This window comes from Entelurus aequoreus, linkage group LG25, assembly GCF_033978785.1.
Source record: "Entelurus aequoreus isolate RoL-2023_Sb linkage group LG25, RoL_Eaeq_v1.1, whole genome shotgun sequence".
Classification (NCBI taxonomy): Eukaryota; Metazoa; Chordata; class Actinopteri; order Syngnathiformes; family Syngnathidae; genus Entelurus; species Entelurus aequoreus.
The window spans coordinates 31450177-31476055 of NC_084755.1; the positions used below are offsets into that span (position 1 = coordinate 31450177).

General features: G+C 36.1%; 1 protein-coding gene and 1 pseudogene across 2 annotated transcripts in view; one reads left to right on the forward strand and one right to left on the reverse strand.

Annotated features, from left to right (window-relative positions):
* Positions 1-12127, forward strand: part of LOC133642676 (synaptotagmin-1-like) — a 44227-nt pseudogene extending 32100 nt beyond the window's left edge.
* Positions 12128-21048: 8921 nt separating this feature from the next.
* Positions 21049-25879, reverse strand: part of LOC133642220 (troponin T, slow skeletal muscle-like) — a 46928-nt gene continuing 42097 nt past the window's right edge. Inside the window, exons 11-13 of one of the 2 annotated variants that reach the window (XM_062036304.1) lie at positions 23614-23704; positions 21286-21332; positions 21049-21205 (exon numbers count right to left, since the gene is read on the reverse strand). In XM_062036304.1, coding sequence (XP_061892288.1) covers positions 21160-21205; positions 21286-21332; positions 23614-23704 — 184 coding nt within the window. In that variant the 3' untranslated portion in view covers positions 21049-21159. The remainder of the gene's footprint in view (positions 21206-21285; positions 21333-23613; positions 23705-25879) is intronic. The other variant, XM_062036303.1, reaches the window with a different exon arrangement.

The following is a 25879-nucleotide window of genomic DNA, read 5'->3' on the forward strand; positions in this document are numbered from 1 at the left end:
GGTTTTTGCCCCCAAAATGTATGTATGCAATGATTTATTCCCTGAATTGATAAACAATATCCATCCATTCATCTGTCTTTTTCCACTTATCCGAGTGCGGGTCACGGGGGCAGCAGCCTAAGCAGGGCAGCCCAGACTTCCCTCTCCACAGCCACACATATAGTCTCCCCGACATGTCCTGGGTTTCCCCCGTGGCCTCCTGCCGGCCGGACACACCGTACATAAACAATATAATAATGCATAAATAAAACAATATATTTGATCAACCTAACAAAAACACAAGTATTTGTGAGAATAGACAATCTGACACTACCCTGGTATCAATAACATCCATATTTGGTTGGATTTCTGTGTTCTGTGCTGTGTTTGTCCAGTGCCCATGTGGGCAGTGGGCGCCATTGTGGTGGTGGTCCTGGTGCTGGTGCTCTGCATGTGCTTCTGCCTCTACAAGAAGTGCTTCAACAAGGGCAAGAAGCCCAAAAAGGTCAGAGAGAGGAAGGGCGGGCGAGGACGCAAGAAGAAAGACGCCGAAGGAGAGGGAGGAGAGGAGAAGAAGGTGAGAAGAAGATGGCTTCTATGCGATATATATGTATATTTGTGTGTGTGTGTGTATATATATATATATATATATATATATATATATATATATATATATATATATATATATATATATATATATATATATATATATATATAAATATATATATATATATATATATATATATATATATATATATATATATATATATATATATATATATATATATATATATATATATATATATATATATATATATATATATATATATATACATACCCTTTGCTCTGATTACTTTTTCGCACACTCTTGGCATTCTCTCGGTGAGCTTCAAATGGTTTCCACTTCAAAGGTGTGCTTGAAGCTCATGGAGAGAATGCCAAGAGTGTGCAAAGCAGTAATCAGAACAAAGGGTGTCTATTTTGAAGAAACTAGAATATAAAACATGTTTTCAGTTATTTCACGTTTTTTTGTTAAGTACATAACTCCACATGTGTTCATTCATAGTTTTGATGCCTTCAGTGACAATCTACAATGTAAATAGACATGGAAATAAAGAAAACGCATTGAATGAGTAGAAGGTGTGTCCAAACGTTTGGCCTGTACTGTATATATATATATATATATATATATATATATATATATATATATATATATATATATATATATATATATATATATATATATATATATACTGTAAATGTATACATATGTATGTGTGTATGTGTATATATATATATATATATATCATATATATATATATATATATATATATATATACGTATGTATATACTGTAAATGTATACATATGTATGTGTATATATATATAGGTTTATACACTACCGTTCAAAAGTTTGGGGTCACCCAAACAATTTTGTGGAATAGCCTTCATTTCTAAGAACAAGAATAGACTGTCGAGTTTCAGATGAAAGTTCTCTTTTTCTGGTCATTTTGAGCGTTTAATTGACCCCACAAATGTGATGCTCCAGAAACTCAATCTGCTCAAAGGAAGGTCCGTTTTGTAGCTTCTGTAACGAGCTAAAGTGTTTTCAGATGTGTGAACATGATTGCACAAGGGTTTTCTAATCATCAATTAGCCTTCTGAGCCAATGAGCAAACACATTGTACCATTAGAACACTGGAGTGATAGTTGCTGGAAATGGGCCTCTATACGCCTATGTAGATATTGCACCAAAAAACAGACATTTGCAGCTAGAATAGTCATTTACCACATTAGCAATGTATAGAGTGTATTTCTTTAAAGTTCAGACTAGTTTAAAGTTATCTTCATTGAAAAGTACAGTGCTTTTCCTTCAAAAATAAGGACATTTCAATGTGACCCCAAACTTTTGAACGGTAGTTTGTATATATATATATATATATACATATATATATATATATATATATATATACACATACTATAGGCATTACATCTGGTTGTTACCTTGGTGACTGAATACTGTTTTATATTATTGTACGTTTGTATAAGCGGTGTTGCGACTGTACGGAGTTGTAGCGACAAGTTACATTCACGAGCAGTCCCATCATAATGTGTTAATGAGCGGTCTTCCATTCAGAGTCTTGCATTGGGTCTTGCAGGAAGGAGAAGAAGGTAAACAAGAGGAGGAGAAGGAGAACTTTGGCAAACTGGAGTATACGCTGGACTACAACTTCACAGACAACCAGGTAAACACGCACACACACACACACACACACAAAATATCCTAACTGTAAGAACTAAAACGACCTCATTGTTCCTCTCCTCCCTCAGCTGATAGTAGGCATCCTGCAGGCTCAGGACCTGGCCGCCATGGACATGGGCGGGACCTCAGACCCTTACGTGAAAGTCTACATGCTGCCTGACAAGAAGAAAAAGTTCGAGACCAAAGTCCAGCGCAAGAACCTGTGCCCCGTTTTCAACGAGACCTTCACCTTCAAGGTGCGTCACGCTTGGTAGTGTTCAGGCCTCCTCGTCGAGGAAAGGTTCAAAGGTCATTTTGTGCCCCTGAAGATCCCCTACACGGAGTTGGGCGGTCAGACTTTGGTGCTGCAGGTCTTCGACTTCGACCGCTTCGGCAAACACGACGTCATCGGCGAGATCAAGATTCCCATGAACTCGGTGGACCTGGGCCAGCCCATCCACGAATGGAAGGACCTGATCGGAGGCGAGAAGGAAGAGGTGCGCTGGTTGTTTCCTTCAGCAACAATGTGTCACCTTTGTTCAAATGCTGATGCGTTCATTTTTAAAAAAAAATGGGGCTTCACAGGCAGAGATACTTGGAGACATTTGCATTTCTCTTCGCTACGTTCCTACGGCCGGCAAGCTGACCGTGAACATCATGGAGGCCAAGAATTTGAAGAAGATGGACGTTGGAGGACTGTCAGGTAATGTACACACAACAGTAGCGATTTTGCATCTGCCATTCATTTGTTGTTGTTTTTTGTGGACCACCTTTCAAGTGACATTGAATTACATAACCATTACATTATTTATAACGATCGAAAAGTCATTTTGTATACTGAATGTATCACAACAATAACATATCAATGTGTTCCAAAAAATCTTATTCAATATTAATAAATACATTCCTTACAACAGCTTGAGAAGTTACATTATATATATATATATATATTAGGGCTGCAACTAACGATGAATTTGATCATCGATTAATCTGTCGATTATTACTTCGATTAATCGATTAATAATCGGATAAAAGGGACAAACTACATTTCTATCCTATCCAGTATTTTATTGAAAAAAAACAGCATACTGGCACCATACTTATTTTGATTATTGTTTCTCAGCTGTTTGTAAATGTTGCAGTTCATAAATAAAGGTTTATTTAAAAAAAAAAAAAAAAAAAAAAAAACCCTCTGCGCATAGCATAGATCCAACGAATCGATGACTAAATTAATCAGCAACTATTTTAATAACCGATTTAATCGATTAGTTGTTGCAGCCCTAATATATATATATATATATATGTGTATATATATATATATATATATATATATATATATATATATATATATATATAGTGATTAATATATATGTTTTGGTTGTTCTTATAATTGTATTTTTATAATTACACAAACTCTCTCTTACACACACACACACACACACACACACACACACACACACACACACACATACACACATACACACACACACACACACACACACACACACACACACACACACACACACACACACACACACACACACACACACACACACACACACACACACACACACACACACACACACACACACACACACACACACACACACACACACACATTAATATGTGTGTACAGCTCCACTAATGGACATTGGAGTGTTACTTTCAAAGGCAAAATTAAAGTATTGCTAGAAACATAATTTTATATGGGACTTTATTGTATTATATGTATAGTACATGTTCCAAAAAGAAAAAAAGCATAAAACACCAGCAGAATTAGAGATATTACAAGTCAAAGTGATGAAGCTTAGTGTTACGCTCATGACTTGGTGTAACTAAACATTACCCTATAAGATGAAGGCAATTGCATTTTATTGACATTTGAAATGTATTCAATGTTTATAAATGAATATTTAAATATACTAAGTGTAAAAAAGGGAATAAAATTCAAAATAAGATCATTAAATGAGGGTTGTAAAAGTTTCAACTACAATTCTAAATAAGATGTCAAAAGCAAACTGAAATCAAATACACACAGCTTAAAGATTGATCAATACCTATTTAAATTTAGTAATACATACATATGATGATTTATCAAAATATAAAAGAAATATACCTGAACAGAACGCTAACGCTATGAATCGCGTTTTTCCAAATTTTTTGGGGCATTTTTATGCTATTTCCAAGCATCTCCTTTTTATCATCGTTGATTTTAAATGGTCAAACTAATGCATATTATATATGCATGTCCTAGTAAACAAAAAAAAGTCATATTTATTTTGATTGTTACATTTTGAAGTACATTTGTGCAGGTGGGTGCGAATGTACCCATTACCAGAGCTGTACACATATATATTGCATGTATATATTATTAGGGCTGGGCGATATATCGAATATACTCGATATATCGAATATACTCGATATATCGCGGGTTTGTCTCTGTGCGATATGGAAAATGACTAAATCGTGATATTTCAGTATACGTTCTCACGCAGTTGCTTTTAGCTACGGGCATTAAACTACAGGCTCTTCTCACTCTTTCTTGTCTCGCCTTCTCACAGAGACATAAAACAAGCGCACCTTCTTACATACGTCACATACTGTCGCGCGTGCAACGTCATACGCCCTCGCGGAGTAGAGAGGTAGCGACATGGTAACGCTAGCTGTGATGCGAGCCGAGTGGTGCGAGTGGTAATACGAGAAAAAGAAGGTGCGAATCTGGTAACAAATGGAGGAAGAATTAATTCCCAAGAAAAACATCGTCTGGCGGTGGTTTGGCTTCAAGCGGGAAGATGTCGAACAGACAACCGTAGTATGTCAAGTATGCGGCAAAAGCGTTGCTACAAAAAGTAGCACTACTGCTAATTTGTAGCATCATTTGAAAAGTCACCCGCTAGAGAATGAAGAGTGCTTGAAACTCCGCATGTCAACATCTTCGGCCGGTGCCACACCAACAAAGTGCCGAAGCAACCATTTCCAGTTCAACACCGTATTAAAAAGTAAGTCAACAGAAGGAGATAACGTCCGCAGGAACCTACCACATAGCGAAGGACGTACACTATTTGATTTCCTATTATGCAGCTCATTTTTATTTGACAGTTATTGAAATATCTTGTGTGACATCATGCACAAAAGTGCACTTTATTTGTTTTAAACTATTGTAGTGGCGTTCTGTACAGAAAGTGCACTTTAATTTAGTGTTGTTTTGATAAGTCATCTTGGTGACATCATGCACAAAAGTGCACTTATAGCTTGTTTTAAAATGTCTCTGACAATCTTGCACTTTCTGTTTTGAAATGACATGAATGTTTGTGCCACTGCTTAATAACTGTTTAATAAATACACTTTTGGTCAATTGACTTAGTTGTGATTTCCCTCTCTGCATGAAAGTTTAAAATGAGCATATATTAATGCAAGAATGTTTTAATGTAGACACATAGAATCATCATACTGCTGTGATTATATGCATCAAGTGTTCATTCAAGGCTAAGGCAAAATATCGAGATATATATCATGTATCGTGACATGGCCTAAAAATATCGAGATATTAATAAAAGGCCATATCGCCCAGCCCTAATATACATATAGATATATGTGTGTGTATATATATATATATATATATATATATATATATATATATATATATATATATATATATATATATATATATATATATATATACATATATATATATATATATGTATATATATATGTATATATATATATATATATATGTGTGTATATATATATATATATATATATATATATATATATATATATATATATATATATATATATATATGCATATTGCATGTATATATATATATATATATATATATATATATATATATATATACATATATCTATATATAGTGTATATACAGTTATACAGTATACATACATACAGACATTTATAAATGTATATTTATATATATTGTGTGTATATATATTTATGTGTGTATATGAAGTGAATGGCACTAGTGTGTATGTGTGTGTGTGTGTGTGTGTGTGTGTGTGTGTGTGTGTGTGTGTGTGTGTGTGTGTGTGTATGTGTGTGAGTGTATATATATATATATATATATATATATGTATATATATATATATATATATATATATATATATATATAACAAAATTAAGTTAACAAAAACATTTGGATAATTATATTTTTTTACATATATACACAGTATATAAATACATAAAATGTAACTTGCTAAAAATAAATTTCAAAACAATGGAATTATAAATGTATTTATATATATATATATATATATACAAAATTAAGTTTGCAAAAATTTTTGGCCAAATTAATTTATTTTACATATATATATATATATATATATATATATATATATATATATATATATATATATATATATATATATATATATATATATATATATGCACACACACACAGTAAATAGATACATAAAATGTAAATTGATAAAAATACATTTAAAAACAATTGAATTATAAATACATATATTTTTTAATTATATTTTATATAATTGTATATATATATGTATATATATTCAACAGTTTTTCCAAATAAAATTCCCCCAATTGTTTTGCGAATTTAGTTGTATTTTGTATTACATACATAGTGTATACATATACTGTATGTATGTATGTATCTATCAATTTGCCCAAAAATGTACAGTTTTAAAAAACATTGATAAAATATATTCTTATTTATAAAATATACATTGTATATATATTTATTAAAATATATAAAATAAATGTAATTCTTATTTGAAAAAAAAGAAAATGGATGGATGGATATGTTTAATTGTTTTTACATGTTTCATTTACTTGGTTGATGGTGTGTAATAAGAGGCAGTTTAATTCATTCTTTGACGCTTGAACAAATTCTGCCTAGCAACAACTGCGCTAGCAAGCTCTTGATCTCCTCGCTAGCTCTTATTTCAATTTTGATTTAAACCGATTTGACATTTACATAAATGACTATTTTCTGTCTCAGCAGCTTAGATTATTGCTTTAAAAAGAAAATAATTTGGTTTGGTTGGTGTCCAACAGTTATTTATTCCCCTAAAACGACTGCACAGTGTAAGTGATTGCTCCGATGTTTCCTCCGTAGATCCTTTCGTCAAAGTGGTGCTGCAGCACAACGGCAAGCGTCTGAAGAAGAAGAAGACGTCGGTGAAACAAAACACTTTGAATCCATATTTCAACGAGAGCTTCAGCTTCGAGATCCCCTTCTCCCAGATCCAGGTGTGTCAACCCCGGGAAAAACCAAAGCATATCATTATTCCTGCTCCTGATATTCGCTCATGTTATTGCGAAGTCCATGGAGTGTTTTAATTGCCTTCGCGTCTGTTGGAACCCTCCCAGAAAGTGCAGGTGGTGATCACCGTGTACGACTACGACAAACTGGGAAGCAACGACCCCATCGGGAAGTGCTGGATCGGCTACGGCGCCTCGGGCGTGGGACTGCGCCACTGGTCCGACATGTTGGCCAACCCCAGGCGTCCGGTGGCCCAGTGGCACACCTTGCAGTCCGAGGAGGAGGTCGATGCTGCTCTGAAGGCACCCATTCGCTAACACGCTCAGTCGGTATTAGAAATGTCCGGAATCGTCTCACATCGTTTAGTATTTTGGAAAATATTTGAAGAACGTTCCGTCTTTAGACGTTTTCACTCTCCAGTGTTGCAGTGGTTCTCAACTGGCACCACCATAATGACCAACATTAAAATACAGTAGCGTCGTAGGCCTAAGTCAGGGGTGTGGCCCGCAGGTCATTTTTTAACGGCCCCACGGCACATTTTAAAAATACAAATGAAAAAAATTAAAAACATGATAAGTGGTATAAAAGAGCAAACAGGTGAAATGTAACAAGAAAATGTCGCAATGTTTACTCTAATAACACAAAGCTGCCATGCAGGCTGTTTCTTTCTTTAAAAAATAATAATGAATCAAAATCAATGTCATTATGAATTATTGACCCATTCAAGGCTCCAATTACGACACATTTGAGATATTTTTGGGGAAAATGTTGCATGTTTTGTGTTTGCCATATAAAAAACTGAGCTGTTTTTTTTTAAAGGGCCTAAAACGAACAAACGATAAACATAAACAATAAAACGTATAATTGACGGATAGATCTGAAGTTGATCTCGAGATTATTGTGTTAAAAGTAAAAAAAATAAAAAAATTATTTTTTAACACTATAATTATTTGGATCCCCAATAATTTTAGTGGGATTTTTTTTTTAAAGTGTCATTGCTCAAAAAATAATAATTAATTAAAATCAATGTTATGAGTTACTGACCTTCTTAAGGCTCCAATTATTATATAATGTCAAATATTCCACTTAAAATTTTTATTGTGTGAAAATATTGCATATTTGTATTTTTTCCATAAAAAAACGGGGTTTTCTTTGAAAACAAGAGCATACAACTTAAATCTTTAAAAGCGTTATATTGACAGATAGACCTAATGTTGATCTAGAGATTTAAAACTTGAATAATAATAAAAATAATAATACTGAATAATGACACATTTTTAATATTTTTTTGACCAAAACCCTCTGGGGTCTCCGGGATCAAGCCTGATTGGAGGCCTAAATGTATATTTATTATACATATATTATATTGGTTTTTAAAATATAAAATATCAAAATTGCCCCCTGCTTGCTTTGATTTTTCAGAATTCGGCCCTCAGTGGAAAAAGTTTGGACACCCCTGGCCTAAGTAGTCATTAAAAACAAGTCACCGCCATAATGACCAACATTAAAATACAGTAGCGTAGTAGGCCTAAGTAGTCATTAAAAACAAGTCACAGCCATAAGGACCAACATTAAAATACAGTGGCGTAGTAGGCCTAAGTAGTCATTAAAAAGAAGTCACAGGTGTTATTTGACAAGTATATTGAATATTTTTGGCCACTGTAACACAAAACACATCATCAACAATGATATACATATTTAAATTAGAATGATAAATAAATAACATAAACAGCATTTCACAAAATCAGTGCCATTTGCTCGTTGTAACTCTACCTTTCTACCTTTTTTGGACAGAAAATCTGATTAATATACACATTTTTTAACTGCTCTGGCAACTTTACGGTGAAGATGATTTGTTTAAGTAACAGTGTCAGGTTCAAACACTGATGACATCTATTAAACAAGACAAGAGGCAAAGAATTAAACAGAGACAGAATTCAATTTGGACTGAATATATTGAGGAGAGTCGCCCGGACATTGCATCCTTCTACAATCTCCAGCACGCTCTGCCAAAAGATTGCACGCCTCCTTCTTTTATTTTGGACCCTCCCCGACCACGAAGGTCGCAAAAAGTTCGTAAACAATTCACAGGAAAGGTCAGTTCAAAAAGAGTTTGTAAAATAGTTCAAAAAGAGTTCCATAAAATAGTTCAAAGAGCGTTCGTAAAATACTTCAAAAAGAGTTCGTCTGGAAATTGGGCAGATCCTGTCATCTCTCCGCTCTGAAGTCCTTGGGCCAGAACAACATCCTTCTACACAGTGGAGTTTTACAAGCCTTACTCTTGGTAGGCCTCAAAAGACAGCCTTTTGTCGTCTTGTCAGGAACACAAGGTAATACAAAGTTTTTGTGATAATTTAGAAACAATTATTCTAACAAACAGGAGTGAGTTTTTAAGCAAATACATGATATGTTTAATATACAAAGCACACTTAGAAGATTAGAGTGGTTCAACAAAAACACGGAAAAATTATATAGAGTGCATTCGGAACGTATTTACACTTTTTACACATTTTATGTTACAGCCTTATTGCAAAATGGAATAAATTATTTTTTTGTCCTCAAAATTCTCCACACAATAACCCATAATGACAATGTAAAAGGTTATGTTTGGAAATTTTTCACAAATATATTAAAAATATAAAACTAAAGCTGTGAATACGTTCCGGATGCACTGTAGGTATAAGGGCTGTGCAAAAGAAATACATTTGATGACGCAACTTCCTGTGGACCATGTGACTTGTGGAACATTTCTATTTAGGAGGTAATGTGTTAATGTGTTATATTAAAAAACCTATATATCATTATGAGTAATTCAACACCACGCGACAATAATTTATTTAAAAAAATATAGAATGCACTTCTTAAAAAAGGGTGTCCAAACATATTTCAGATATAACGATAAATATATAACATAAGCAGCGTTCCACAAAATGAGTGCCATTTGCTCGTTAAAACCTTACATTTCTATCTTGTTTTGACTGTAAATCTGATAATATGTACATTTTTGAACTACTTTGTTTGAGTAACAGGACTGTGAGTTTTTAAGTATACTTAGAATTTTGGAGTGGTTCAACAAAAACAATAGAAAATAAATATACAGTGCATCCGGAAAGTATTTACACTTTTTGCACATTTTGTTATGTTCCGGCCTTATTCCAAAATGGAATAAATATTTTTTTCCCCCTCAAAATTCTACACACAATACCCCATAATGACAAGCTGAAAGTTTTTTTTTACATTTTTTTGCAAATTTATTAAAAAATAAAAACGTAAAATCACACGTATGCAATTGTTCACAACCTTTGCTCAATACTTTGTTGATGCACCTTTGATGCAATTACAACCCTTAATCCAATCCAAATCCAATCCACTTTATTTATATAGCACATTTGAACAACAAAATGTTTCCAAAGTGCTGCACAACAATATTAAAAACAATATTAAAATATTATCCTTAGCTCCACCAATGACTGAATAAAAACAAAAAATAAATACATATAAAACCAATATAAAATAAATATGATTAAAAACGATTTTAAAGGGTAAAACCAATTAAAACAAAGGGACAAGCGGTAGACAACCCTTAAGTATTTGTGAATATGATGCCACAAGCTTGGCATGTCGACTATTTTTAATACACTTGTAGGTAAAAAAAACATTTAAAATCACATTGACAGTATGGGGAATTGTGTGAAGAATTTTGAGGACAAACATTCATTTATTCCATTTCGGAATAAGGCTGTAATAAAACAAAGTGGAAAATGTGAAGTGTTCCAAGTGGTCCAAACTTTTTCCACCAAGAGCCGCATACCAAAAAGTCAAAGTATGCCCCATAATGACAATGTGAAATTTTTTTGTTTTTTTTTAAAGATTTGTGCAAATTTATTACAAATAAAAAACTAACACTGTGAATACTTTCCGGATGCACTGCGCTTTTATCATTGAATATACAAAATAAGTACATTTGATGATGCAACTTCCTGTAGACCATGTGACTTGTGGGACAGTATTAAGAGGAGGTAATGTATTAATGTCTTGTATTAAAAAAAAAACTATATTTCATTGGCTGACCCAAACCAAATCTGATGCTGACTATTATTAATTTGATGTATCATCACTCTGGATTTTTGTGTTATGAAGCATATTCCTCTCTGTTTCTTGTAAAAGAGTGTTTAGTGATTCCTTTCTGTGACAATAACATGTTTGTGTTTGTGTGTCATATTAATGTATGTCAAACTGAAAATGAATACATGCAATATTATTTGTTTATAGTTAACTTGTACAAAACACTCCTCTGTGTGTGTGTGTTTTTATATTTCTGCCCTTCTTGAGAATAATGGAGAGCCATATATTAGAGTCCGTGAACATTGCTCCAAAGTCAGGATTTTTTGTTGATTTAATGTGCATGCAAAAGTAAACATTGACAGGTGCATGTATGATAAAACAAGAGGACTTCCTTATTCCTCCCCCGAAAAAACCCGCTGGGTGAACAGCTGATTTTACGACTTCCGGTGCTGACGTAAGACAACCCATATGTGACCATAGGACGAACAAATACACTACGGTACTAAGACTATAGTGGACATTAACAGTTAGCTTCTACAGTAAAATGATGACTTTTGTCATAATTTTGCCAAGTGAAATTCAGATTATTATTATAATATTGACCAAATTTTCAAATTTTCTTATAAAATTGTGACTTTTGTCGAGTAAAGTCACGACTCTTTTCATAAAATTGCCAAAATTTTAAGCATTTCTTGTAAAATTGCGACTGTCATGGAGTAAAATTCCGACTTTTATCATAATATTGCACACATTTTCCGTTTTTGTAGTAAAATTTCGACTTGCGTGGAGTAAAATTACGACTTTTATTATAAACATGCCCAAATTCTAAGTTTTACTTGTGAAATTGTGAGCTTTTTCTTGTGAAATTCCAACTCAGTTTTCACAACAAGCTTTTTTTATACTGGCATAGTATGTAGATATTATTAATGTTGTAAATACACATCTTTATATATCTGCAAAGGGTGGTCCTAAAGAGGTAGGCTTTATTCTCAGGTCTCAAGAAGGTAACAAATACAAGAATGTGTGTGTGTGTGTGTGTGTGTGTGTGTGTGTGTGCGTGTGTGTGTGTGTGTGTGTGTGTGTGTGTGTGTGTGTGTGTGTGTGTGTGTGTGTGTGTGTGTGTGTGTGTGTGTGTGTGTGTGTGTGTGTGTGTGTGGGATTAGTCCCAAGCAGTGAGTGAGCCAAACACGTGCAGCGGGAATTAAACCGGCCGGTGAGAGACAGGTGATACAATTCCACATATATAAAGCATACAGAGCACAGCTTAAAATGCAGTACAAAATACTCCTTCACAGTTGTAGGTCGTGATGTGCGATACCACTGATTTTCTTTCCGATCTTGATACCAACTACAATTCAGGCTGGTATTGGCAATACCGAACCGCTACTTCGCGCAAATATATCTATAAACATTGGCGTTGTTAGGCTAGAGCCCCCCTAAAATATTCTTAAGCCCCCTAAATAATTTGGTGTTATATATATATATATATATATATATATATATATATATATATATATATATATATATATATATATATATATATATATATATATATATATATATATATATATATTTTTTACAAATACATGCCGACATATTCATTATAAAGTGGCCCGAATATGAGTTTGAATAAATAATTCACTCAGTTTCCCCTCACTTCAATCCCATTCAGGGTGGCAGTATTTTGTTCCACCTCTAGCGTGGTTTACCCAGCAACAAGGCCCTGATTACCTTTCTGTATGAGCCGTAAAACTCATCTTCACAAGCCCGAGGGTAGCCCAGTGCTTAAGACTCTTGACTTGTATTAAATGGTCTTGGGTTCACTCCCAGTTGGATTGACAGTATTTTATTCCACCTCATTGTAGTTTACTCAGCAAAGAGTCCAGGATTACCTTTCTATATGAGCCAGAAACAGGACTTCACGATACCCAGGATAGCGCAGTGGTTAGGACTCTTGACTTGTATTACATAGTCTTGGGTTCACAACCAGTTTGATTGACAGTATTTTATTCCACCTCATTATAGTTTACTCAGCAAAGAGTCCAGGATTACCTTTCTATATGAGCCAGAAAAAGAACTTCACAAAACCCAGGATAGCCCAGTGGTTAAGACTCTTGACTTGTATTAAATAGTCTTAGGTTCACTCCCAGTTGGATTGACAGTATTTTATTTCACCTCATTGTAGTTTACTCAACAAAGAGTCGAGGATTACCGTTCTATATGAGCCAGAAACATGACTTCACAATACCCAGGATAGCCTAGTGGTTAAGACTCGTGACTTGTATTAAATAGTATTTGGTTCACTCCCATTTGGATTGACAATAATTTATTCCCCCTCATTGTAGTTTACTCAGCAAATAGTCGATGATTACCTTTCTATATAAGCCAGAAACATGACCTCACAAGACCCAGGATAGCCCAGTGGTTTAGACTGTTGATTTGGAATTAAGGGTGCTGGGTTCAAATCCAACAGGTGGACATGTACCATACAAAGCTATGAGTGGAGGTATCAGGTGATGACTTATTGATATATTTCGCCTTCACATGTAATGAAAAAATAATAATAAACTTATTTTTAAAAAAAATGTTTTAACTGTTCCAACTAACCAATTTTTTTTAACCATACCCAGGAGAGCTCATTGGTCAACGCTCTTTATTATTAACTTTTTACTGCTCTTCCCCCCCACCTCAGGAATTACACTCACACACGCACGAACACACAGGTAACCCCTGAGGTGTATTCATTGACTATTTGACCATTTTTATTATCTTTAGCATTTACTTAATTTTTCAACTATATGTAAATCAAGCAACGAGCACATAACAATATTCTTAAACCCCCCTAAATAATTTGGTGTTATATATATATATATATATATATATATATATATATATATATATATATATATATATATATATATATATATATATATATATATATATATATATATATATATATATATATATATATATATATATATATATATTTTTTTTTTTTTTTTACAAATACATGCCATTATAAAGTGGCCCGAATATGAGTTTGAATGAATAATCATACAACCTGTCATTATTCACTCAGTTTCCCCTCACTTCATAGCGTAAGGTAGAGAGCCCCTTTAGTGCGTCGGTATCCAATCCATTCCACTTGTTCATATAGAAAATGCCCACATCACTCAAACTCCAGTCCACATTTTCTCTGCGACCTTGCTTGCGGTCCTGCAGGTGTGCAGGCTAGCTTTGAAGCACACAGCGCTGCAGAACAAGAACGTGAACGGATGCAAAATGGACATAAGAAACTTTTTCAAGAAAGTAAGTATTCATCACTGCTTGTAGTAAAATGTATTAGCTCCACTTTACACCAGGTCTGTGTTTGACAAATATGTCGTACATTAGTTACATTCCCGCTCTAAAACAATGCTGCTACTTAGTTAGCTAGTTAGCCTGAAATGCATGATGAAGGTCCTGGTTATTTTTAAAGTTAAATGTGCGCTCTTTTTTTATCATTTGCTATCTTTGGGGTTACTTCCTTCTGGAGCATCAGCTGTGTTTCTCACTTTACACATGGAGGAGAACAGGAGCTGAGCTCATTCACGTATGACTATCATCAGTAGATAATAATAATAATCACTCCACAACCCCAATTGACCTGTATGAGTCAGGGCAGAGGAGCAAGAAGGTGAGAGGGGAGAGGCCTCTACTGGAAAGGTGAGTAGGAGAATAATGATACATATAAATAAATATTAACAATTTTTTTTTTTTAAATGGCTTATCGATAAGCCATTTGTTTTATTTATTTCTGGGTGGATCATGTTGACTATTGGTCCTCCTAATTGTCAATCATTCTGGTGATGTTACGTAAGGACAGACCCAGAAGAGCTAATTGGTCAACGCCCACAATGATTAATTATTCATGTTCCTATTCCCACCCATCCCAGCCTAGGAATTACGATGGTACACTTACCAATTTTAGCTTCGGCACACAGGAGGAGCTAACCCCCGAGGTTACCTCTTTTGGACTATAGACTATTTGTTATTATTACCCATACTTACCTTTTTTAATTGTAAGTTAATTAACCCACAACCACTTAGCTTTACTCTGTGTGGGGGAGGTGAAACACCCCCACATTGTCCGGCATCCCCACTCTTGCATACTTTGGCTTGGCAAGCCGATCGACCTGACTGGGATTGAACCCAGGACTCTTTGATTGGGAGCTAGCTGTTTAACCATTCAGCTGTTCTTGGTCTTCTTGAGGCAAGATTTTGGGCCCCAATGACATATTTATTTGAGAAGCTTTCTCAGAAAATGATGATATAAAACAGTAACTCCTCCAGCTGGAGGTTTCCTAGTCACCACTCGACCATGACTTGGATTTGAACCTAGTACCCTTTGATTGGGAGCTAGCTGCTATAACCTCTCAGCTATCCCTTGTCTGCCAATTCACAGTTTTCGGGCCCCAATGACATAACCTGTCCTAGTAAACTATGATATAAAACAGTAACTCCCCCAGTTGGAGCTTTCCTAGTCACTGCACAACATGACATGGATTTGAAACCAAACCTCTTTGAGAGAGAGCTAGCTGCCTTAACCACTCAGCTATCATTGGTCTGCTGGAGCCAAGATTTCGGGCCCCAATGACATATTTAATTGAGAACCTGTCTCAGTAAACTATGATACAAAAAATTAACTCCTCCAGTCACTGCTCGGCCATGACTGGGATTTGAATCCGGTCCTCTGCGATAGGAAGCTAGCTGCTTTAACCACTCAGCTACGCTTGGTTGACTGAATGACAGATTTTCGTGCCCGAATGACATATTTTTATGAGAACCTGTCTCAGTTCACTACAAATGGATGTGTAAAAAAACACTGACTCTTTTGGCTGGAGCCTTGTAACCTGACCGGGATTCGTACCCAGTACCCTTTGGTTCACAGTGTTAACCACTCAGCTACATATATATACTACACATACTGTATATGTATATATACATAAACAACAATTTACATTTATACTGTATATCTAAGGGCTGTCAAGTGATTAATTTGTTTTAATCAGATTAATCACACTCTAGATCTGTGATTAATCCTGATTAATCACAGATTATTTTTTTACATAAAATTTTCATATTAAGGTGCGGGCCGCAAAATAACGTCTCACGGGCCGCAATTGGCCCGTGAGCAATTATGAAAAGGGTCGTAATTTTACTCGACAAAAGTCACAATTTTATAAGAAAACTTAAATGTTGGCAATATTATAATAATAATCGGACTTTTACTTGGCAAAATGATGACAAAAGTCATCATTTTGCCAAGTAAAATTCAGATTATCAAAAATGTCACTATTATACAAGAACAACCAAAAAATTGGCAATAATGTGATAAAAGTCAGTATTTACCATTTTGCATTAAAAAGTCATAATTTTACATCAAAAAGTCATAATTTTACGAGAAAATATTGCAATATTACAGAAACAGAAAGAATATGATAAATTGTTCCCAATTTCATAAGAAAAAAAGTCGACACATTGTGAGAAAAAGACTGCTTATGGTTAATTTTTGTATTTACTTAATTTTTGATTTGTAAGTGGGTTTTATTTTAGTGTTCATTATTTACTTCAAGTTATTACAGTATGTCTCGATATACATATTTATGTATTATTTGTCTTATTCATTTTGGCCAAAAGGGGTCGTCGCATTTCAATTTCTTACACACACTTGTTATTTCATATGTTGACCAGAGGGAGAGCGCTTCAAATTTTTTTACACACACTTGTTATTTCATATGTTGACCAGCAGAGGAGCACTTCAATTTTTTACACACACTTGTTATTTCATATGTTGACCAGAGGGAAGCACTTCAATTTTTTTTACACACACTTGTTATTTCATATGCTGACCAGAGGGAGAGCACTTCAATTTTTTTTAAACACTTGTTATTTCATATGTTGACCAGAGGGGGAGCACTTCAACTTCTTACACACACTTGTTATTTCATATGCTGACCAGAGGGAGAGCACTTCAATTTTTTCTACACACACTTGTTATTTCATATGTTGACCAGAGGGAGAGCACTTCAATTTTTTTACACACACTTGTTATTTCATATGTTGACCAGAGGGGGAGCACTTCCATTTCCTACACACACTTGTTATTTCATATGTTGACCAGAGGGGGAGCACTTCAATTTTTTACACACACTTGTTATTTCATATGTTGACCAGCGGGGGAAGAACTTCAATTTTTTTTACACACACTTGTTATTTCATGTGTTGACCAGAGGGGGAGCACTTTTAAAACCAACACAGTCAATTTGGAAAAATCCTTCCTTTTTGGGACCACCCTGATTTTGATAGATTTCACCACCAGGGGGTGCAAATGATACATCCTCCTAACTTGTCCTCACTTGTTCACTGGTCCTCATATGGAAGGTACTTTTCCTTGTTGATGTCTCAAGAAGGGTAGAAACACAAGAGCAGGGGTCTCAGACTATTGCGACTATTGGCCATGCGCCTCCCATACACTGGGGGGCGCTTATCTCCTTCTAGGGCAGATAAATGGCGAGTTTAGAAAGCACGGAGCAGGGATGACCACGCCCCGCGCTCCACCGGAGGCTCATTTGATTGGTCGCTGCAAAGTCCCTTCTTCTTCTTCTGTGGCTTTGGCTGATTTCTCATGCAGTGCGCCACTTTTGCCCCCATGGGTCGCTGAGGGGAAATGAATGTTGATTAGGTCACTTCCCTATCTCACCCCAGAAGTCCCGCCCCCCAGCCAAGGTCATTGGCTAACACCCCGCAGCCAGCCGCTACAATACTGTTAAATAGGATCAAATTGTGAAAAGTGGAACAGTTCATATTTCCAGTTGTAAACATTTCTTCTTTCTGGAATCTTACTGTTCATTCTATGTACAATTGGCCTTTTTGTCAATGTTGAAACACATTTGAAAAAGTGATGGCAACATGCATGCTGCATAATTATCAGATTTAATCCTTCAACCTCTTGTTTCGCCCTCAAAATACAGGTTTTGTATGATGTAGACATGACTTAACACTACTGTACCTGTTGCCTTCAAATAAACACTTTGCATTGTGAAAACGTCATTCTGATGTGTGTGTGTGTGTGTGTGTGTGTGTGTGTGTGTGTGTGTGTGTGTGTGTGTGTGTGTGTTGTTGTATTTCTACCCTTCTTGAGACATCAACAAGGAAAAGTACCTTCCATATGAGGACCCGGTGAACAAGTGAGGACAAGTTAGGAGGATGTCTCATTTGCACCCCCTGGTGGTGAAATCTATCAAAGTCAGGGTGGTCCCAAAAAGGAGGGATTTTTCCAAGTTGACTGTGTTGGTTTTAAAAGTGCTCCCCCTCTGGTCAACATATGAAATAACAAGTGTGTGTAAAAAAATTGAAGTGCTCTCTCCCTCTGGTCAACATATGAAATAACAAGTGTGTGTAAAAAAATGGAAGTGCTCTCCCTCTGGTCAACATATGAAATAACAAGTGTGTGTAAAAAAATTGAAGTGTGCTCCCTCTGGTCAACATATGCAATAACAAGTGTGTGTAAAAAAATGGAAGTGCTCTCCCTCTGGTCAACATATGAAATAACAAGTGTGTGTAAAAAAAATTGAAGTGCTCCCCCTCTGGTCAACATATGAAATAACAAGTGTGTGTAAAAAAATGGAAGTGCTCTCCCTCTGGTCAACATATGAAATAACAAGTGTGTGTAAAAAAAATTGAAGTGCTCTCCCTCTGGTCAACATATGAAATAACAAGTGTGTGTGAAAAAATTGAAGTGCTCCCCCGCTGGTCAACATATGAAATAACAAGTGTGTGTAAAAAAATGTAAGTGCTCTCCTTCTGGTCAACATGTGAAATAACAAGTGTGTGTAAAAAAATTTAAGTGCTCTCCCTCTGGTCAACATATGAAATAACAAGTGTGTGTAAAAAAATTGAAGTGCTCCTCCGCTGGTCAACATATGAAATAACAAGTGTGTGTAAAACAAATTGAAGTGCGCTCCCTCTGGTCAACATATGAATCAACAAGTGTGTGTAAAAAAATGGAAGTGCTCTCCCTCTGGTCAACATATGAAATAACAAGTGTGTGTAAAAAAATTGAAGTGCTCTCCCTCTGGTCAACATATGAAATAACAAGTGTGTGTGAAAAAATTGAAGTGCTCCCCCGCTGGTCAACATATGAAATAACAAGTGTGTGTAAAAAAATGTAAGTGCTCTCCTTCTGGTCAACATGTGAAATAACAAGTGTGTGTAAAAAAATTTAAGTGCTCTCCCTCTGGTCAACATATGAAATAACAAGTGTGTGTAAAAAAATTGAAGTGCTCCTCCGCTGGTCAACATATGAAATAACAAGTGTGTGTAAAACAAATTGAAGTGCGCTCCCTCTGGTCAACATATGAATCAACAAGTGTGTGTAAAAAAATGGAAGTGCTCTCCCTCTGGTCAACATATGAAATAACAAGTGTGTGTAGAAAAATTGAAGTGATCTCCCTCTGGTCAACATATGAAATAACAAGGGTGTGTAAGAAATTGAAATGCGCCCCCCTTTGGCCAAAATTAATAAAATAAATAATACATAAATATGTATATCGAGACATATTGTAATAACTTGAAGTAAATAATGAACACTAAAATAAAACACACTTACAAACCAAAAATTAAATAAAATAAAAAAATTAACTAAAAGCAGTCTTTTTCTCACAATGTGTCGACTTTTTTTCTTATGAAATTGGGAAGAATTTCTCATATTCTTTCTGCTTCTGTAATATTGCAACATTTTCTCGTAAAATTATTACTTTTTAATGCAAAATGGTCAATTCTGACTTTTATCACATTATTGCCAATTGTTTGGTTGTTCTGGTAAAATAGTGACATTTTTGATAATCGGAATTTTACTTGGCAAAATGATGACAAAAGTCATCATTTTGCCAAATAAAAGTCCGATTATTATTATAATATTGCCAACATTTAAGTTTTCTTATAAAATTGTGACTTTTATTGAGTAAAATTAGGACTCTTTTCATAAAATTGCCAAAATGTTAAGCTTTTCTTGTAAAATTGCGACCGTTATTGAGTAAAATTCCAACTTTTATCATAATATTGCACAAGTGTTCGCTTTTTCTTGTAAAACTTTGATTTGGGTTGAGTAAAACTACGACTTTTATTATAACACTGCCAACACTCCTAAGTTTTTCTTGTGAAATTGTGACCTTTTTCTTGTGAAATTCCAACTCATTTATCTCAACAAGCATTTTTATATTTGCATGTTATGTATATATTATTAATGTTGTAAATACAAATCTTTATATAGGCTGGTCCTAGAGAGGTAGGCATTTTTAAGAGGTCTCAAGAAAATAAATACAAGAATGTGTGTGTGTGTGTGTGTGTTCATTATAGCGTAGCACCCCCTGCTGGACGTTGCATGTCACTGCCATACAGTACATTATTATTATTCATGTGTTTCCTACTTCAAGTGTATAGTTAGTAAGTAATACAAAGTAACAAGTTTGCATGAAAATGAAGGCCAAACAAAGTTTGCACATGACTTTATTACAACACAATATCAACAAACAGGATCGCACAGAAAAGTACTACAGTGTACTTCTTTTGCTCTGCCTTCTTGTCACGTTTACTTCCAGCGGCCGCCCACCTTCCCTTTGCCTTGTCCCTTTTTACTGCAACACACACAGCCAACCTTGAAGAAAAACCCCCCACAACAACCAATAATTACATTTAGATTTTTTTGACTACTTACAATTTCAATTTCTGAGCATGTTGGATTCTGTTGAGCAGCACGATGATCTGAGAGGAGAAAAAGAGAAATAAGTTCTGTTCAGGACAATCAGGAGGAAAATTTTGCCCACAAAGTGTTTCAAAACCAATAACAACTGAATTGTTATTAATGTTGTTACTTTTTATTAGTAGGGTGGAGCTCCTTTAAGTCGCCGTCTCTCTCATGGGCCGATTGCGGTTGTCGACATAAGTGGTTGTCGACGTAAGCTTTATGTCAACATAATGCTTATGCCAAGGGATTGTCGGCATAAGCGGTTGGGCATAACGCTTATGTCGACATGTGTGTTATGTCGACAACCGCTTATGTCGACATAACGCTTGTGTCGGTGTAAGCTTATGTCGACATAACACCTATGTCAACGTAAGTGTTGTGTCGACGTAAGCGGTTGTCGGCAACCACCCGAGTTGACATAACACTTACGTCGACATACTGTATGTGTTATGACGGCATAAGCTATTGTCGACATAACACGTGTCGACGTAAGCGTTGTGTCGACGTAAGTGGTTGTCGACATAACGTGTATGTTGACAATAGCTTATGTCGACATAACGCTTATGTCAACGTAAGCGTTGTGTCGGCGCAAGTGCTTGTCGACGTAAGTGGTTGTCGGCAACCACCCAAGTTGACATAACACTTACGTCGACATATGTGTTATGTCGGCATAAGCTATTGTCCACATAACACATGTGTCGACGTAAGCGTTACACCGACGTAAGTGGTTGTCGACATAACGTGTATGTCGACAACAGCTTTTGTCGACGCAAATCGGCCCACGTCAGCGGTTGTCAACATAAACGTTATGTCTGCATAACGCTTATGTCGATGTAAACGTTATGTCGACATAAGCGGTTGTTGACAACCGGCCATGTCGACGCAACGGTTGTTGACGCACGCGACAAAACGCTTACGCCGGCAACCGCGTATGTCGACAACCACTTACGTCGATAACCACTTTTGTCGACATAAGCGTTATGTCGACATAAGTGGGTATCAATGTATGTGGTTGTCGACATGATCTGTTGTCGACAACCGCTTACGCTGACAACCCCTTATGTCGGCATAACGCTTACGTCGGCACACATAAGTATTGTGTCAACATAACGCTTGTGTCGACGTAAGCGTTATGCCGACATAAGGGGTTGTCAGCGTAAGCGGTTGTCGACAACCGATCATGTCGACAACCACATACCCACTTATGCCGACATAAGTGGTTGTCAACATATGCGGTTGTCGACATAACGCTTATGTCGACAACCACTTAGGTCAACATAACGCTTGTGTCGGCTTAAGCTTATGTCAACGTAAGCGTTGTGTCGACACAACGTGTATGTCGACAACGGCTTATGTCGACAACAGCTTATGTCGACGCAAATCGGCCCACGTAAGCGGTTGTCAACATAAACGTTATGTCAGCATAACGCTTAAGTCGACGTAAGCGTTATGTCCCCGTAGTCGTTGCGTCGACGTAAGCAGTTGTTGACAACTGGTCATGTCGACATAACAGTTGTCGACACGCGCGTTATGGTGACAAAACGCTTCCGCCGGCACCGCGTATGTCGACAACCACTTACGTCGATAACCACTTTTGCCGACATAAGCGATTATCGATGTAAGTGGTTGTTGACATAAGCATTGTGTCAACATAACGCTTGCGCCGACTTAAGCGTTATGCCGACATAAGGGGTTGTCAGCGTAAGCGGTTGTCGACAACCGATCATGTCGACAGCCGCATACATTGATACCCACTTATGTCGACATGACGCTTATGTCAACGTAAGCGTTGTGTCGACATAATCGGTTGACGGCAACCACCCGAGTTGACATAACACTTATGTCGACATATGTGTTACGCGATTGTCGACATAACTTGGTGTCGACGTAAGCGTTACACCGACGTAAGTGGTTGTCGACATAACGTGCAGGTCGACAACGGCTTATGTCGACAACAGCTTATGTCGACTCAAATCGGCCCACGTAAGCGGTTGTCAACATAAACGTTATGTCAGCATAACGCTTATGTCGACGTAAGCATTATAATCATCATTATAATAATAATTTCCCTTTTTCTAACATTCCACACTTCGAAATAAGAAAAGTATGTCTGATTCCTACTACTCGGTATCGGAGGTAAATAATCTTGTGTGGGCACAAATCCCGACTGTGTACTTTGTAACATGTTTTTATGGAAGCTGATCTCTCACAGAGGTGAAGTGTGTGAGTGCATCTCAGTAAAAAAAAGTGTTTGTTCAGCACGAGTACAAACTGGCGACCCCAGAGTGACGTACTCACCTCGTATTTCTGGTGCTTTATGTGCTCCATGTAGTCAAACTTCTCAGACTCCAGCTGGTAAACCCAGTTCCACATCTCCTGGGCTTGTTCCCTTTTGGGGGGAAGACAAAAAAAAAAAGAACGGACACAAATGTCACAATAATTGTTTCTAAATGATCACAAAAACGTTGTGTTACATTGAGGGTCTGGTGAGAAGACAAAAGCTGTCTTTGAAACCTACCAAGAGTAAGGCTCGTAAAACTCCACTGTGTAGGGGGGGAGCAAGATGAAGGTGTTGCTGTGTTCTTTCATGTATGGTCATCAACAGAAAGATATTGTTCTAACCCAAGGACTTCAAAGTGGAGAGAAGACAGGATCTGCCCAATTTCCAGACGACTTCTTTTTGAACCTCCTTTTTGAACTGGTTTACGAACGTCTTTTTGAACTATTTTATGGACTTCTTTTTTAACTATTTTACGAACTCTTTTTGAACTGACCTATTCTGTGAATTGTTTACAACCTTTTCTGTGAACTTTTTGCGACCTTTGTCCTTTGGAAACAGCGGTGGCCATGTGGTCAGGGCGGGTCCAAAATAAAAGAAAGAGGTGTGCAATCTTTTGGCAGAGCGTGCTGAGATACTGTACAAGGGTACAGTGTACGGACGACTCTCCTCAATATTGAGTCCAAATTGAATTCTGTCTCTGTTTAATTCTTTGCCTCTTGTCTTGTTTTATAAATGTCATCAGTGTTTGAATCTGACAACATCTTTTATTGTTTTCTGTCAGGCTGCCCGTCTGTTCATAAGGAGACGTAAACAATCAAAAAAATCCTAAAATAAACACGGAGAGTTCTAGTACCCCAGAGGAACATTAAACAGTGAGCCAAGTGTGTCCACAGGGGTCCGTTTGTGGTCCGCACCTCGTCTTTTATTGGCTTGTGGAATGTCCTAAAAATACAATCAACCATTCGGAGTCCAGTCACTGAATTTCTTGGCGCGGTCAGGGTGCTCCGACATTACCCGCTTTAGTATCTCTGCGGTCCTGCCGGCTTCATCGGCTCTCACCTGATCAGTTCTAGGTTAAATCATCGTTCGTAATTATGACAATAAAAAAAAAAAAAAAGGAAACGTCCAAAATGGGATAAAGAACCACTGATCCGAGTAGTTTCTACTTCTCTACGTTACTTTACGTTAGCTTCTAGGGGTTTATGCAAGCTTCCCCGCAGAGACAACGATGTTCACTCGATTTTTTTTCATTCCGCTATAGATGCCTGAAAAAGTTACAGGCGCATTTCTCACATAACTTTCAGGAAATGTCCAAAATGCCATAAGGAACAAGTGATGTCATTTTTGGGGCTGGTCCGGATCGCCGGATTATTAATGGGCGGTAGGGCCTGGCGGGGGTCTCTCCAAGTGTCTTCTAGTCCAGAGGTGTCAAAGTCATTTTCACTGAGGGCCACATCGCAGTTATGTTTGGCCCCAGAGGGCCGATTTTAACAGTGAACACAATTATTACACAATTTTTTAATGCATTTTATTAATACATTTCTTTAAAACTAAAATGTAAAAAATATATAGTAAGTTGCAATAATTTCACCTTAAAACAGCGGTCCCCAAACTACGGCCCGCGGGCCGGATCCGGCCCGCCAGCGTCCAAAATCAGGCCCTCGGGAAGTCCCAAGTATAAAAAAAATAAATAAATCTGTCTTTTCTTATCCACTTTGTACCGCTTGCTACTCACGGTGTCTCCTAGCCGCTCAGGCAAATCATATTGTCTAAAAATGCATTTTCTCATCGATAACGTGACATCATCGCGCGCGCGGAAAGTGCGCCATATATATATATATATATATATATATATATATATATATATATATATATATATATATATATATATATATATATATAATAATAATAACACCTGGGATTTATATAGCGCTTTTCTAAGTACCCAAAGTTGCTTTACATGTAGAACCTATATATATATATATATATATATATATATATATATATATATATATATATATATATATATATATATATATATATCATATTATATATATATATATATATATACATACATATATATATATATATATATATATAATATGATATATATATATATATATTTGGCCCCCGGCCAAATTGTTGTAACCCAATGCGGCCCCCGAGTCAAAAAGTTTGGGGACCCCTGCCTTAAAATGTAGTCTATATTACTGTAAATGGAAAAACAGTACTGCTGTTTTTATGGTAAAAAAAGAACCTCAGTTGCCAGAATTTTACTGTAAA